This window comes from Coloeus monedula (genome assembly GCF_965178545.1).
Source record: "Coloeus monedula genome assembly, chromosome: 4".
NCBI classification, from domain to species: Eukaryota; Metazoa; Chordata; class Aves; order Passeriformes; family Corvidae; genus Coloeus; species Coloeus monedula.
Window position 1 is genome coordinate 41,603,452 of NC_138784.1, and position 18,255 is coordinate 41,621,706.

Genomic DNA, 18,255 nt, shown 5'->3' on the forward strand with positions numbered 1-18,255 from the left:
TTAAAAGAACCCCCATAGTTTAAAAGTGTCAGGTGCTGTTGGTTATCCCGCCTCACAGAGAAAGGCTAATCGGACGCGCAGAGTGTTTCACACGTTCAGCTGGAGCGGCCTCCGTACCGGCCTTGCAGTGAGGAGTTTTGTTCTCCCCGAGTTGCAAACGCGCGTCTGTTTCTTTCGCGTTTCTCCCAGTGTAACTCACTACTGGCACCAACGGTAAAGGGTAAGCAACGTGCAGGATCACTCAATCCGTACAAGGCTGGACAAATTTAACAGAATTATGAAATTACCTCTCCCTTTCCTTCCCCAAATGAATTTAGCCTACTCTAACTAGAGAAAAAACATTGTTACTACTTTATAAGTACAAAAGACTGCGCAACTGACCGTGGTTTGTTTAGTTGCGCTCTAGGACAAGGAAAACTGTCGAAACCGAATCTTTTCATGTAGACCGGCAAGTTCTGAAAAATACTTGTAAGTATTTGGGTATTTTTAGGGCTAAAGCTACAGTGGGGTACTTCAAATTAGACGTTCACATTCGTCAGAAGGATACACCTCACAACAGCTGCAAAAGGCAGCAGAAGTGCAAGACATGGTCTGAAGTCCTCCAACTTGCTTAAGATACTGACAAAATGCCACAGTTCCCAAGCATAGGGTCTCACAGAAGCTACCAGGAAGCCTAACGTCAGAAGGCTCCACAAGAAGAAAGCTGAGAAGACTGGGCTTGCAGAAACACAAGCAAGCAGAGGACCTGTAGAGAGTAGTCACTTGGTAATTTTGGATTTAAACAAACAAACAAAAAAAAGTCCTATCTTGTAGACTATCAAGAAAGCACAAGTAAAGGCAACAACCTTCTTGATAACAGAAAACCAGAAGAGTGTTAAAGGAATTATTACATTCTAGTTTACTACTACATATTTAATAGAATTTACCTCTCAACAGATCCTCCTAAAACAGTGTAGCATTATCATCTCTAGTGCAGTGGGAAATTCAAACAGAGTAATGCACAAATTAGTATCTGGTTCAATCATTTGCTAACAGCTCACACCCTCAGGCTAGCCCTGCCTCAGGGCAGAGAGTAAACAAGTGAGAAATACATGGATGACAGAGAAGATGCTTCCTTTGTGTGCTGTCTCAAATTCATTCAAAGCAATGACAGATGAGAACAAAGCAAAGGAAATAAGTCTGAGGAGAAATTAAGAGGGCAGGATGCATGCTTTTAAAAAAACCCAAACCCAACAAACCTGCAAAAGTATACGAAAGATTGAGGCTTTTGAGAGAACTTTAGTATGTACAGCCTCTCTTAAGTGCCGATTGGGGAAGCACCTTAGAGGCTCCAGTAAGGGGGCAAGGCAGGGGGAACTGGGTAAAAACCTGGAAGTGTGTTTCAGTACTTTTTGACTGGCATCCCATTTCATATTTATCTACTGAGATGGAAATAGGGGGAAAAAATGAAAAAATAACTGAAAATCTCATGAAAGAAAGAAGCAGAAGGGAACACAATTTTTTTTCCAAGTCAGTTATATAAAGGACTCTAAATTCAAATTTACAATTAAAATTTCTAAATCCATCTGAAGTTTCACATATTTGCATCAGATCACTGGTCTTAACTCCAGTTGTTACCAGAATATCGGGGAGGTAGCAATGCTCCTTACTTAGAGGCAGGACACCCAAAAATGACCCTGCAGCCAGCACAACTAACACAGAAACCTGGCATGTTTATTGCCAATGCCTAAGGTTCCTCTGCTCCCTACTACCTTTCTGCAAAGGTAACAGGACCTACAGGATGTACTATGTTAATCTAGTATATCCTGAACTTTAAACAAGTAAACTAACTCAAAACTCCAATTACCCTTTACAAACTACATTTTAAGACAGCTCATGACTCAAATAAATTTCCTTAATGCCCTGCTAAGCTGCATACATGCCATCTGCATATACAAAATTGTTACTTTTAATTCAGAATTACCAAAAGCAAGAGCTCAACAAAGTTCATGTGCAGTGTGTGACAGCAGCTGCATTTAGTACAAAGAAAACTGGAAACTACACTATACCTTGCCTTTTTGTAAGAGAAGCAAAGTTTTTTAGCTCATCTTTTCTTAGCTGAAACACATTCCTGGAAGTGTATAAATTTTTACTTTTTCATTTAAATGCATGGAAACTTTTTAAAAACCAATCTCAAGAATTTAAGTAAAGTGTTCATGTGATTGTTTAGTATTTAAATACATGTTGACTCTCAAAATGTTTGCTCAGGTTCTTACCAGAACAAATTGATTCTCATGCTACTTCTACTGAGGCAGCTCAGCTAAAACCAGTTTTTATTATTAAACAGGAAAAAGAAAGAGACAAATTTGTAACTCATTTTATTTGTGTCTGAAAATCATGACAGTACTGCCAAGGGTCTTTGTTGCTATTGGGTGCATTACAAGCAGTAAACCCACTTGATGAGAGCTGGGATTTCACACGTAGAGATTTTTTTGTACTTAGAATGGGAGCGAAGCTACTGAGTCCTCCCTACTAGATTGGGAAGGCTAAAATGCCACAAAGGTAAAGTATACTGACAAAAGAAGGAACTGTAACATCCACTATGATTTCACTCAGTATTCAAGATTGCAGAAATGCCCCATGCCTCCAAGTTTATGCTAAACAAAAGATATTACATGAATTAATTAGAAATGACAATGATTCTCAAATGAAGTTCACCCCAGTCACAACTTCAAAGAAAAAAATCCTAGTGGTAGTAAACTTTCTTAAAACAATGAAGCTGTAGAGCCTGTTGTTTGGCAGAACTAGGATCTCTTGAGACTGAAGTGAGTACGATGGAATTACAAAGACATTATTTATCCATTCACAAATCTCTTCCTAAAGAACAGCTCTTTGAAAACAGGAAGCCACTCTCTGCTTGATGATTCAAACTTCTGAAAATAAATGGCTTTGGAGGTTATTTAAAACAAGCAAACAAACAAACAAACAAACCCCCCAAAAACCCAAAACACAGAAAACACAGCAAAATCCACATTTATATGTTGTTTGAAGCCCGGATATTGAAACACTATGAACAAAATCAAGACTATGAAATGACTTTGCTTATAATAAGTTCGAGACTCAGAATGTAAAGTTTTCCACAAATGTAAGTATCATTCCAAGTTTACTTTATAAAATGGAAAAGGTAGATGAGGTTTTAGAAGTCTTCAAGTTGTTCATAAGCCTTTGAAAGAAAAGCATAATGTGCTTGAGATCCAGAAAAAAATTTAATAACTAATTTAATAACTCTGGTACTCTAATACTACCTTAGAGAACAACTTACAACTGCATTTCGCTATAGTTAATCAACTTTTTATTTGTCTTTATTCTCGTCCCCACACACAGGCAAAATAAAAGCATTAAATTGAAATATAGCCTAATGCTGTTGGGACAGCAGTTGAAAATTGAACAAAAAGCTTTCTGTCTACACTTGGCTGCATCATCAGATTACAGTTTAAAAAGTGCTACATAGCTGTACATAGACTATTTTTGACCATTCACATCTAGTATAACTTTCTACTGTTGATATGTCTTAAACTGAAGTCTATTTAGAACTAGTACAGTATTGTGGCCAATTTTCTCTCCAACTAAGCTATTTTCAAAACTGGCAAAGATTAGAAAACTCAGGGAAAAAAACTCATGAAGTTTGATTCATCCAGTTTGTTTACAGCATTTTAAAAGAAGAAAAATTCTCATCTTTACTGTTCACCTGTAAGAAAACTGCAATTCTACTTACAACAGTTTAATCCCGATTTCAAACTCCTGCCACCTTTAATTTCTAGCATCACAGAATCAGTACATCTTATGAAAGAAATGTAATATCTAACTCCATGATACTTTTCCAGAATTTAAGTCTCTTATGCAGGAGAGCAGTAGTAGTTTGAGCGTACACTTAGTTCATTTGGACATCTGAAAACATCTTGCAATGTCTCAAAATAGTCTTCCAAGTTAGGCAAGTAACATTCATTTCACAGAATAATTTGAGAAGGAAAAAGAGCACTAGGATAAGGTAAGGTATAAGAGAAATTTATACTGCAAGGAAAGAGTCCTAATATGAAGAGTGCAATTCCATTAAATAATACTTGTGTATTTCAGGATATAAATACTACTTTTTCCATAGAAGGCTCAGACTTTAAATACTGACATATACCAGTTTCAGATTAGAGAGGAAATAAAGCAGTGTGCACTGCAAGCATAAGCTAACTTTACAAGCAGTAATACATGTGCATTAACACCAAATTTGCAAAAATGCCTGTATTAATTCTCAAAATGTGAGTTATGCATGTTTTCATCCAAAGCTTTAGGAGAAGTGTTCTGTTTCTGTACAAGTAGTTCAAGCGTGAACTTCTTAAACATTGGTACATAACGAAATTGTCTTGAAGATACGTAAAAGTTTGTTCAAAAATCTCAGCAGACAGGATTCTTTTCTAGAATTGGTAACTGCTTACATAATTCCAATTCCCATGGGGAACTGGATGTTCAGTTCCTCAGTGGTAACAGCTTTTTACACAATTATTTAGACACGAAAAGAATTCTTATGTGTTTTTCTTTGCACTTCATCATTTAATTAGCAACATTTTGTCAAGCATCTTCCCTTTACAACTGGGAAACTGCTCCCTTGAAGCTTGCCTAAATTTTCAAGAATACCGGAGTTTGGGTGTTACGTGGGTTACAATGTGCTGGCTTTACAATTCTGACATTAGTTCTAAAGATGGGGGAGGGGGAAACATACTTCCCTTCTTTAGAATAATCTTCATATGCTAAAGCCTAGAGATTCTGAAAATTTTACTTCCTCAGGGTTTGATCCAACTGAGTACCTCTAATGCTGAGGAACAGAACAGCCAAGAATGCTTCAGTACAGAGCTTTTCAGGACAAAGCCTGACCTCTGTCAATAGTACTCTTTGACTGGACACCAAGACCCCAGACCAAGGCCCCTTCTCTGATGTTCTCAAAGAATTTTCTCTCACTCCCACCCAATGCCATCTGTACAGCTGCCTGGAAAAGAAACATATTAAAAAAACCAGTAAAAGGACAACCAGGACATAAATGTGTTACAAGACCTGAATAATGAGAGGTTGGAAATGAAGGGAAGAAAAATTCAGATTAGCTCACCAAAGAAGGCAGGTACCTAGTGAGAAAAGAACTAGGACACCTAGTGCTCCAGTCTCCTCTACTCTGGGGACCAAGCAGGATGGGGATCATCATATCTTATGGTTTCTAATGATAAATGAAAAGGAATTTCAGTCTTAAATCTAGCTCTGCACAGTAGAAGTATATTACCTCCATTAAACAATGGTGTTGGACTGATGAAACTACCAGCAGGAAGGATCTTACTTCACTGTGGGCAACATAAACTATTTCAAAGCTTACCAGTATTAGCTAACCTAGCCTGATTGAACTTGCGAGAATGAATTAGAACAAGCTCTCTGATAACTCTGTGCCAGGGAAACAGGAGGTACCAAGTATTTGGGTGTGACATTAATTTTCAGCAGCACAGCCACAATCAGGAAATCATCTACAGTCCATGCATTCCACTTCTTAGTCCAACACTATTAACAGGTATTTCAAGTCTGCAAAACTACACTCAATACTGCAAGAATGCTTTTCTGCAGATTTCCTTAAAACCAACCAAATAAGGCTTGGTCATGCAGAAGAATCATGCAGAAGAATCATACTGTCTCCCAAGATAATTTTTTTTGCTAGACTAAGTAAATTTTAACAATTAATTCTCCCTGGAAAGAAAGAAAATAGCAGGTAACATATTTTCAAGTTTCCAAAACAGCCACTGATAGTCTAACCTTTGAAGACAGGTATTTTTCTGTTAGACTTTTCGTTTTGTTAGATCTTGGAATATTCCAAGTCCAGAAATAAGTGGAATTTCATTCAGTCAGAAATTCATTCACACTAACACATGGTATACTATTAGAAAAAATATCTGTGGCGTGTATTTGTCAGAAAAAGTCTTAAGTGTTCCTCTTCATCCTAAGATGTATGAATCTGCACTGTGCAAGAGATTTAAAAATCAGTATTTACTAGCACTACTAAAACACAAAACATTCAAGTAGTATAACTGTAATGCAAGCCCTTGCATGGCAATCCAAATTTATTGAACTACTGATGCTAAGTCATACAAAATTGCACCACTTTAATTAAGGCTTTTAGTTTACATTTGGCCACCTCAAAGCAGTTGTAACATTAGGTTGGTCAATTTAAATACTGTGGCTCCCTGTTGGATATACACACAATCTTTACACCCAAACGTTAATGCATACAAAGCAACAAGGCATTGTTAAATAAATCAGCGAAAGTTAATTACTGCAACTTAGGCCCTGTGACCAATTACACATGATTAAAATTACTTCCCACATTCACATCCACAGTACTCTTCCACCATTTAACATCTCAACCAAAACGTTACACATGTAAAACAATCACTAACAGGCAAAAGTACTAAACCTGTATATTTGGTATTGCAAATACACTTATGCATGAGCAAGCAAGGGAATTCACAGTGAGAATCTACAGCTGCAGAAGCCCGAAAATGATTTACAAAAAATTGTTAAATCATTAAAAAATTGTTTTAAAATATACACTTCTTGTTGTAGACCCCCACTGTACACACAACTATAAACATTGTTCCCTATGTAAACAAGGAAAAGGAAACATACAATAAAAGGTTGAAAAGTCTGGACATTTCCTTCCCAACAGATATTAAAGGCCATGTCTTTAGTCAGACGTTATACTGAAAGGACTCTTAAAGACTAGTTCACTGTCTCCACAGGTTTTTCCTAAAATTAAAAAACTATATAGCCGTTGTGTTAATCAAAGCGCTTTTGTACAATACGATGATGATGATCCTGTATTTCTTTAAAAAAGTTACAGTAAGCTACAAATACCGATGAAGCAAAGTTATCTGGAGTAGTCTATATAGGAGCTCTTTGGACTTTCTTTTATTATGCTAAAATAGTGGTGCTTTTAGGATTTACATTATTGTACTCTCCAATAGAAAGTGGGGATTGTTGAAGTATACAGTACACAGTTTTCATACATGTACAACATTGGTGGATGAACAATGTCTCTTATCAGTAATACTGGATGTAGGCTCTGGTTTTACCAGTTGCATACATAGAATATTTAGAAGTAAAAATCTCTCATGACACTGGAAAGTGATAGAATGTGCAAACTGATGTAGCTTTCATCCATTTCTTAAAGGGTACCACCACAGGAAAGTCCATTTAAGATGTTGGTAGGTTTAATAAAGTTGGAATGCTGGCACTGTTGAATTGGGCAACAGTTCTTCAGACCTGTAACAACAAAACAAGGGGTTAGTATTAGTAACAACTGTTTATCCTTGCTCTTTACTTAAAAGAGCTACAGCAGGAACTAGCAAAGTTCTTGACAAACAGAAAACAACCTTAACACTTCTCTAATAATACACTTTCTACCGTGTACATACAAATAACAGACTATCTCAATTATTATCCTAACTGGATTACGATACATAAAGGAATCCAGGCTGCACTGTGGAAGTAGCATTTGATTGGTGGGACTAGTTTTGCTTACAGCATGACAGTTCCCATGGCTTTAAAAACAAACACAGTTGAAGGATCAAAGCTCCTGAATCAAAAGTCCTGTTAAGGAAACGGAACAACCATTTCTGCCACCCTCAGCTAATGCTTTTGGAACCATCTTAGTTTTACTTTTAACTGATCTAAGTAGTTCAATTTGAGGAAGTTTGAATATACCAAAAAAAGAGTTACATATGGCGCTACCTGATTATTAATAAAAGCTTATTATTTCTGACAGTGAGATGTCCTACTAGGACCCTTCGGTACATCAGATAGGTTTACTGATGACAAAATAATGGATCATAGTACTGAAGTAACTGCACCACTGTATGTTCAATAAAACTGAAGGAAAGGGAGGTAACAGGCAACTTTGATGATGTCAGGTCAATCACGACAGACCTCTGCCCATACTAAGGCTTGGAGATGGAAAGAGGGAAACAACCTACTCAGAAAAAAAAAAAAAAGGCAGAAAAAAATCCATGCCTCCTGACTAACTTCTGGAAAGGCTTGCTTTAAGAGCAGGCTGGAGCTTGCTTGATCTTTCAGCAGCATTTTTTGAGCACAGATTAAGTCATGTAGAAATTTAGCCAACTGCAAACAAGTAAGAAATTGATCCAGTGACCAATAGCTCCAGGTCAAATATTTGGAGTGTTACAATGATCACTTTGCCTTTCTCATCCAAATATACTAATCACAATTCAATTCAAAATATCCACACAGTCTCAAGGACCGAAGCTAAATTCCTATGACATCACAAAAGCATATGCAGGAGTTCAAAGCAGAAAGAGAGACCAGCATGCGAACTACAATATTGTACTGTGTGCATTCCAGATAACTGAGCTCTTGCAGTATATTCTATCAGGCTTTAAAAGACAAAACCATGTTTCCAAAAGCTTTGAAGTATAAGAGGAAACACTGTTAATTTGAGCTCCATCAACACCTTAAAGCTTGAAAAAAACCCCCAGACTAGTGTTAACAGTGTATCTTGCACATGTTTGTAGTTCTGACTTTGAAACAGCAAAATAAAGACCAAAAACATTTATATGATAATGTAAATCAATAATTTTCAATGCTGTTCTGCATCAACAGCTACCACAGCTGTTTAGGGTTTTTTTAGTTGTTGTTTTGTTTTTCAAAGCCATAATGCACAGAAAAATTTAAAACATTTACCTGGCTCAGAGCTACAGTACAGCTATGCATTAAAGTAGCTGACATGATGACTTTTTGCGTGCTTTTCCAGGCACCGGAGTTTTTCTGTTAATTTGTCGCACAAGGTCATAAAAGATCTGAAAATATAAAAATCACTTGATTATGGATTTTAGGAGGCTTCTCTTATAACCTTAAGCCTTGAATCTTCACACATAATGCACTCACATACTCAAGAACCCCTGAAAATATTTAGTTACCACAAAGCCATTAAGTTCAATTGTATACTTAGTTAATAACTGGTGGTTTTTTTTTCTTGCTTAAGATAATTGTCTGCCAAGAGTTCTACACTTTCAGTGAAGCAAACTGGAAAGGCATCTATAACCCGCAGCTATTTAATCTCTGGGTCAAACTCATCTGAACTCACATGAAAAATGCCACAGTGATCAACTACTCTATGGTACTACTTTGCAGTTTAGCACTGAGGTCAAGAAACAGGTCACAGCTTTCTTCTAACTCAAATCACTCTTAGGATATTCTTTTAAAGAAAGTTCTATTAAGTTTTTACTACACATTTTTCATGGTAACTCACATACACAACATACTCAGTAATAGTCTCTTGTATTTGAGTGAGATCATGCTTTTCAAGATACTTTCAAAATACTGAAGTATAAAGCATTAATTCTGCCTCTCTAAACCAACAGCATGATAGAAGCATAAAATTTCCCAGAAAAGTAACTCATTTATGAGACTCTCACACTAAGTCTCGTAGAATTCTAAAGAGAACATGATTTTTTTGAAAGGCTAATTTAAAACAAATCAACATACTACAGTTCAACAGCATCTGTTTCATTCATAATTGACATTGCTCCAATTACTTCTGCATCTCCTAAACTAAGGAAGCCCTCATACCAGAGCCATCCTGGCAGCTTCCTAAGCACTGGCTGCAAAGCAGCAAATGTTCCAACAAGGGCTTATAGTATTTGCTGGAAGTTCTAGTTTATTGAACGTATGACTTTTATACAGTTATGGTGATTAATTTGAATTTTAAAAAAAAGTCAATGGCTTCCAGAAATTCCCAACTAATTAAGCACATATTACTTATTTTAAAAATCAGCTGTGCTAAAATCTCCATACTGTTTTCATTATTTGCAAGTCTTGCACAGAGGCCCTTTCAACTTGACTGATGTTGCCAACAATGTTTTCCAGATGACCTAATGAACTGTAGGATTTATCAAAAAATTCAAGCTGTTCCAGAAATGTAAATACTAGCACAGCTTCTTTTTCTAAAATTTTTGTATCCCTTTCTTTATGCTGGCACCCCCCACTGGAAAAAAAGGCATGCATTATGCAAGTCCCCAAAATGCATGCATTTGATCAATTGTCTAGCTCCTGTTAAATAAACAAGTAGATATATAGTAGAGAGGCTTTTGCATCCCTTTTACTTCACAGTAATTTTAGCAGCTAATTCTAACAAAACTTATAGTTTTTCAACTTATCATCTCAAATAGTGTTAACACCAAATAAACAGTTTTAATGACTTAACTTTCTTAAAGGTCTTTATAAAAGTAAGTCTAGCAGTACAATCTCAATTGATAGAGATTGTATCAACTAGGGAATGGACCATAAGAGAAATATTTATCCCAAATTCATACGAAGATAATTTGAAAATTACATTAATTACAATAAAATCAGTATAACTTGGAAAAAATCCCACATCGAAGCTAAATACATCCCTTAACATAACCATCTCACAACAGCAGGAACAGTTTTGCCCATTATAGTGAATATTATTCACGATTAGTTTTTTCCTTGACAAATAGTAAATGTTTGGTTATCAGAACAGTGTCTCTTTCTTCTCCCCCTGACACCTTCTCCCACCAAAGGTAAAATGCCTTACCTCGTTAACATTTATCTTTGATTTTGCAGAAGACTCTAAGAATGCACAGTTATTCCATTGCCTTGCTAGGTTCTGACCTTGTTCCTTTCCCACAACTCTTTCATCTTCCAAGTCACACTTATTGCCAACCAGAATCATAGGCACCTAAAAAACAATTCAATGACAGCAAAGAAATAATTAACATTTTAGAATGGCACAATGTAAATGCACACCTAAAAGCCATCTGAATCCTTAGAGGATCCTGATTTTCAGAATAATCAAGCTCTAGTATAACTGTAATTTAAGTTTACAGCTCTGCGATATTTCAATCTTCAAATGAAAGTGACTGCATTTTGGCCAGCTTTTGGCAGGGCAATAGGGGGAATGGTTTGAGGATTCAGTATGCCGCCAATTGAGCAAATTTCATGTTTTTTTAGATGACCTAATGAGATTTCATTTTTATATGTTTAAGGCATCAAGAAGTCTACTGAAGAGTCTACCAACTGATTCTTACAAATTCCGAAATCCTGGAAACAGTGTCCTGTACTGGGTAGCATGATGAAGGATGCTAAAGCTCCTCTCACCATTCCTCTACTCTCAGCGTATCAGTACACCTTTCAAGAGCACTCAGTGCACACACTTCTTATTAGCAAGCTACAGCACACAGAGAAAAGAAACATGCTACCTTACCAGCATTCCCAACTACAGAAAACGCTGAATTGACCTTTGCAGCAAGAAAATGCCACCATCTATTCTTTTTTCTCCTTCTTTTCTTTTACTAATGTGACATAGCTAAACTCTTCATGTATTCAAGTGTTGAAAAAAGGTTTACAATATTTAGACCATTTAATTTTCCCCCACCAAGAAAGCAAGTCATGCCTAAGCTTTGGCGTAAGAGAAACTTTTTCTGTGAATTCTGATGGAAACTAAAGTTGCAACTGGAAGCTTATCTTTTTCCTGATACTATGAAATGCCTTTCAAGGCTGAGGGGTGTCTTCTAAAAAAATAACGTTATCAGGAAATACTACCAAAATGATACTAATCAGCATAAACAGACCACATAAAGTAAGATTTTAAATATCACATTTACCTTGATTTTATTGTACAAAACTAATTTCACAGTAAACAAGGCTATAACTTGGTAGGTTGTGGATGGGAAAGGTCCATGTAACTTAAATACTAACCTTTTGAGATACCTTTGTGATAATGGGTAATAAATTGTTCCAAGAAGAAATCTGCTGAACATAGGCAAGACTTGCAAATGCTTATGGTCAAGGTGGTTTGTTTTAAAAAAGTCTTAATGCACATCCCTGAAACTGAAATGGTTTATATATTCTGTGTCTGCTGACAGCAGAAGCACATATATATACATGCAGTAAGGAAGGTATCAAAGTTTGCATAAACAGTTTAAATGAGATGATCATGCTTAAAAACTGTTCATAACTTATTTTTTTTCTTCAAGAAGGGAGTTTTTCCTGCCTGAAGGCTACAAGGTGTTGCTGTTAAAAACTCACTGCTATTTTCACAGTTGAAATACTTCTTTCCTTTATTAGGGGACCAAGCATTCACTTCCTCCAACTGTTGTAAGGTTTTTTTCATCATTTATAAAATACAATGTTTTAGCCTTACTTTATAGCTTTAATAATGCTAAGAGACGCATAATAATAGAAATTGTGTGGAAATAGGATGACCGAACTTAACTGCAAGCAGACAAGACAAAATATAAAAGCTACATAACACAAAGTTTAAAGGTTACAACTTAAAATTTTATGCTTTTAAAATAACCTAAACAGTAGGGATATTGAGGAGAAAATTAAACTCTAAGTGATTTTAAAACTTCACTGATGGTGATTAAGGCAACAATAGTTGCTTTAGAAACGTTTGCTGCAGTCTAATGAATAAAGTTATTTCCAGTGTCAATTAAAGTATTTTAAAGAAAGAGAATTCTCTATATAACACATGACACATTACAATTTCTCCAGTTTACCTTAAGAGTTGCATTTCTGTACTATGCATCTTCTGGTTCATACGTTTCAACTTAAAACTTGGAGGCCACCTGACCACAGTGTGTACACCACAACATGCTAATGAAAACTCTAAGTATTAAGAATTTTTAGAGATCTTACATCATCAGTGTCTTTGACTCGAAGAATCTGTTCTCTTAGATCCTGTAAATCATTAAATGTGGACTGAGCTGTGATGGAATATACTAATGCAAAACCTTGTCCATTTTTCATGTATAGATCTCTCATCGCTGTAAACTGTTCCTGTAATTAAAAAATGAAACAGATGTTGCATTCAATTTGCATTTTCCTTGCACAAACTGCTATAAACTTCAGGTCACAAATGGATCACAAGTACAATGCATTTGTATTGCCTCCCTTTCCTGTTAAACTGACTAGTGTTTTGTTGTTTGACTATAAGCACTACAGCAAACAGACCTGCTAATAAAGAAATCTCAAGTTTGGAACACTATCTGGTGTGGCTGAGCAACATCTAGATATTGCCAACAGCCACAAATCCTGGGGAAAAAAGGTCAGAGAAACTAGAGTAATTTCACTGGAGAGAAGTACAGCAGAAGGTACACTGTAATCTGTAGATCACAGAAGTTAAAACTCCTCCTGAATATCTCCTAACATAGCAGCATTTTCTCCGTATCTTGATAGTTCCTTTAAATGGATCATGAAGTAAATGCATCCCTTTTCAGATTCAATTTTGTAGTCTAGGCAATTTCCTATGTTAAATTCTACATTAATTTTCAAGGAGATGGACTAGAGGATGAAGACACTCAATAGACTTGTCACATTTCCTTGACTTCAGTGACAACTATGATATTGCATATAAAGACTTGCTGGTGCACTCTTACCAGTATGACTGTAGAACAGCATTTGCCTCTTTCACCTTGGTGACTTGGCTATCTGGTGCCTGATCAATCACTCCCTGTCCCTTGCTGTATGTCAGATGAAAAGTGCAATTTATTTCTAGAAAACAGCTGCTCCATCTTACTGTATATTTACAGAGTATTAATCTAATAGGGAATTGAAATAAGTTATTATTGGACCATATTACTACCACAGTTCAGAGAACACATGTTAAACTCCAAGAGTCTTGAGCTTAAACTCACTGGAATCAATAAAGGAAATTACTGATTTCAATAATTTTGGAACTAGTCAGAGAAAAACCTGACCAATACGCAAAGGGTCAGCATAACCTTTGTGCTTTGAGCTCCTATAAGCTGACTGAAGCAATACTATTTTTATCCCAATGTCACAGTACATCTCGCACACAAAAGAAAAAGGACATCAGAAGAAAGCACATTCTCTACAGCAACAGAAATCAAATCTCAGTAGCCAGTGGGCCTTAATTTTTTTCTGGGCAACAAACTTAAAACAAGAGCACAATCTCTTTTCAAATGTTCTATTTCTTTCCCCTGTTACAGAATATGAGCTCATGGGAAAACCTGCAATTAATTTTCTGCTGCAATACTCAAGTTTTTTTAAAATACATTGTATATCAGTATTTAGCAAAGTTGTTTTTTACGTACCGTTCCTGCAGTATCTAAGATTTCAAGCATACACTGTTGTGCATCTACTTCGACTTGCTGTCAAGAGAGAAAGATGTGGTTATAACTTTTCCCCTTGCAACTCTCTCCTCCAAAGACATCACAAATTGTGTGATTTTTATAAGCAAATTCATAATGCATAAAGCAACATAATGGCTTAAGAAGTTTGTATGGATATACACTTTGAAAACAGCAGGAAGAAGCCTTTCAAAGAGCCCCAGTGACATTTTCAAATGCAGTGTCAGCAGCCAAGTACCACTTTGCAAAATGATTAGGGATTTTTGATTATTTAAAAGGAGGCTGCTAAATTTGTAATGATGGTTATCAGCAACTAGCACAACTAATTTTCCCTTGTTTCAGGGATCATCAGAGATTGAAAGAAAAGTACAAGTAAAGCCAGAAAACTGGACTGGCATACTAAGGCTCATTTAATTGTAATGTACATCAACAAGAGAGTTAAGTAATACACAGCAAACAAGTAAACAACCACTAGAAGTGGTGTCCCCTAAATAAGCCTTTAGGAACACTAATTAGAAAATTTATCCAGCTTAGAAAAGTTTGCAAAAAAATGGCAGGTTTAAGAAGACAGAACAATTCGTGTATCCATTCCAGAGTTCCTTTATCTAGTGGAAATACCTCAAAGAAATGGCCCTGAGGGAAGCAAAGGACATGGAAGTGCCCTCAAGCTGTTTCAAGCAGACTACCCACATTAAAATTTTTTTTTTCCTTTCAAGCTACTGGTAAACTTCCCTTGTTTCCTTTTGCATGTAAAATTACTAGTTAACAAATCAGCACTCAAAGAACTTTGTGTCACCTCTTCCCCACTTATGCACTGTCACTTGTTTAATTTGCAGCTTTTCTTCTGTAACTAGATTTGAGCTTGGGACAGGGAAGGGGAGTATTTCCCCTCCTCTTACACCTCCCTCATGTCTCCTATGGATTGCAGTTCCTTAAAAATAATCACTGTTTTAACAGGTATTTTTGTCGAAGTTATTCAGCTAATTAAGCAGGATTTATTCACTTTATGAAGAAATATTTGGGGAGTAAACCAAGACCATAAAGTTTCAAGACTTCAAGCTCAATTATTTAGACAAACAAGTCACATCCTTTCAACTTTAAATATTATAAAATTACATTTAAAATAAATAACATAGAATTTCAGCTGCCAAACCAATACATTTTGAAGTCAAGAAGCAAGTTAGAATTGCAACTAACAGTAAGAAGGTGAAAATGACTACATAAAGTAACTTCAGCAAGACTCAACAATCTGGCTGATTTGAAAAGAAGAATGCCCAGAGCTATTACTAGTTATTTCAGGAACAAACCTGAAAGGAATATTGTAAGATCTTTATTAGCAGCAACAACAAAAAAATGTAGTTAGCAAAAGGCAAAATCCCTTAAGATGGCTTCACTTTTTTAGGCTCCATGGAAACAGTCTTTGGAAAAATTGACCCAGCAAACATCATGACTCTAGTATGACCTAAAGAATGTAAATATATAACAAAGGAAACATTTCACTTAAGATCAGCCTGTGAATGTTTTTTGGAATCATCTACTGGGCCTGACCCAGCAAAGTCCTGCACCAAACACTGGTATATGGTTAAAAATTCCTGCTTCTCTAATACAGAAAAAGTGTCAACACAGAATTTGGTTCTGCTATTGTCTCTTTAGTAAGAGTTCTAACTTTGGCTGGAAGCCCATGTACTTAAGACAGACTCAAGTTTTTCCAACCTACAGTTTATATGAGGTCAAAGAAAAGAGGTATGAAGTTATTATTTTGCTCTCACTAATTCCTCTTCTAGTCAGAAGAGATTCTGGTGACTGTAGGCTGTAACAGTTCTTAATGCATCACCTTTGTTCCAATATAAATGTACTTCAGTGCTGAAAAAGAAGGTCTTGCAGTTTACCCACTCCCAGCTAGGGTTTGTGCATCTTGCCTCCCTTGTACAGATACCAACATTTTTGTGGCCATGTGATAAGGGTATCAATGCATATGAAAAGTAATTCAGCTAAAAAAGACAGATAGATAAAGAAACTGACACAGCCAAAAACTTCTCTCTTGCACCAAATGGTTAACGGTAGCAGGCTGAATATAAATTATCGTAGTCTGGAATCTTAACTGTGGTCTTAGGTGAAACTGAAGAGTGAGCAATATGGAGATTCAAGATGATGCAAGCAGAATTAGACCTTTCAGCCTGTCATGCTGAAGATAGGAAGAGAGAAACTAACAGGCCACTTGCTGTAAATGCTTGTTCATTTATGATAGGTTTGTGTTAACTTATTAATAAAACAACAACCCATCTAATGGAAGCATATCTAGCTATCATTTAAATTGTTATGAGTACAGTATGATAGATGCCTCCAGTGTTCTAAGGGTATGAATTTGTTCTTAACTATTTTTCTAGTAGCAAAGGAGCTTAGTACCTCCAAGTCCTAATCTACCTGCAAATACTAATGCAAAAACAAACTAGTAATAAATATTATAAAATTGAAAAGTGGTAGTGTTTTTACATTTTTTTTTCAATCCATGTTCCCAACTCTGACAATGAAATAACCATTTTTACTGACTAGCCAGCAAGGTATTTGCTTAAACATTAAAAAGCTAGTCTTGAATTATTCCTTTTAAACAAACTTTAGGAGAACACTGGTATTTCAAACTTGTTATCTGGTTTAATACTGCATTATGAGGCATACCCATTTTCAAGCAGTGACTAAAATATTTGACAATATGTACTACAGCTTTAATTTTCTGTAACACTAGAAAGGTCTTTTGCACATACCTTTCTGTAGGAGTCTTCTATCGTAGGATCGTATTTTTCAACAAATATTCCTTGAACAAACTGTACAGTCTGCAATACAAAAGTTCTTGTAGGATTCTCTTGCTTAGTGACAGTTTGTAAACATTGTACACAAATCACTGTTCTAGGTGTATACTCTTATCCATAACATTTTTAAAGCAAATTAAATTATTGCCATAACTATAATTTTAAGAAACAACAGAAAGTTAGATGTGTATGGCTATTTAACTATTTAACTGTTAGATGAAGCAATGCTACACTTTCCTTTATCCACCGTCACTTGGAGGGTAAGAACTAAAGCACGCATTGATTTAAGGTTCGCCTAACTCTTAGAATCAGTATTAGTTTCTAGTTGACCAGGATACCATACGGCTGCACAGCTTTGACGTTTGCATTTAGAACTACTTCATCTTCTGCTACTTATCTGCCAGCACAACACTTAGTCAAAAAACAACTGCCAGCTTTTACTAGTCTTAACTAGACTCAGTAGGCTGTTCCTGTGTACTGAAGGATGTTTTTAGCACAAGTCAAATGGAACTTAAGACTCAGTGGCCAAGTCAGAGCAGGCACATTCAAATCCAGAAATGCAGCAGTGAGATAAAGAATTCAGAGGTGAACGAAAATGTTCTTTCACAATCTAACACGATTTGTCATTGAAGTTTTTAATGAACTGCTGCACAAGAGAATACTTCTTATCCAAGGAAAGTGAGTAAGCTCTGGAACCTACTTTATGGTAAGGTGCACAATTAAATGGAAAGATGCAAAGTTCTTAGGTAGGCTGAGAGCATCATATTTTGCAAACTTTTTCAATTCTGGTCTAGGTCAGAGTAGGCCATTCGGTAATCATTTAATTGTAAATAAAAGAGCTCATGAATTTTAATCATCTACCTGCCACAGCTATATACCTACTTGCACAGAAAGGATGCAAGAAACACATTAAACTTCCTACCAACATGCAAATCTATATTTCTCTCTGCATTAAAAATATTAGTGCTGAAGAGACTGCTATTGAACATTAAGCAAACAGCACCCTGAAGACCTAGAGACAGGACTTACAGGGGCAAGCTAGTTCATATCCCTTGAGAGATTCACAAAGGAGCTTGATTTCCCACAGACTGATGGCTGGTTTATCTGTTGAAGCCAGACATCCTCATAATGCTGTGGCTCGGCACCTCACTGCATGAGACTGATCAAGCACCATCAACCAAACCCATTCAGAAACAGCAGCAGGTGAGAATGCACCAATGGATGCAGATGCACCCAGTAAAGGATCTACCTATTCT

General features: G+C 36.2%; 1 protein-coding gene across 1 annotated transcript in view; it reads right to left on the minus strand.

Annotated features, from left to right (window-relative positions):
* Positions 1-6,086: 6,086 nt before the first annotated feature.
* Positions 6,087-18,255, minus strand: part of RAP1B (RAP1B, member of RAS oncogene family) — a 31,498-nt gene continuing 19,329 nt past the window's right edge. Inside the window, exons 3-8 of the mRNA XM_082279957.1 lie at positions 16,955-17,023; positions 14,157-14,213; positions 12,739-12,879; positions 10,634-10,777; positions 8,758-8,873; positions 6,087-7,323 (exon numbers count right to left, since the gene is read on the minus strand). Coding sequence (XP_082136083.1) covers positions 8,787-8,873; positions 10,634-10,777; positions 12,739-12,879; positions 14,157-14,213; positions 16,955-17,023 — 498 coding nt within the window. The 3' untranslated portion in view covers positions 6,087-7,323; positions 8,758-8,786. The remainder of the gene's footprint in view (positions 7,324-8,757; positions 8,874-10,633; positions 10,778-12,738; positions 12,880-14,156; positions 14,214-16,954; positions 17,024-18,255) is intronic.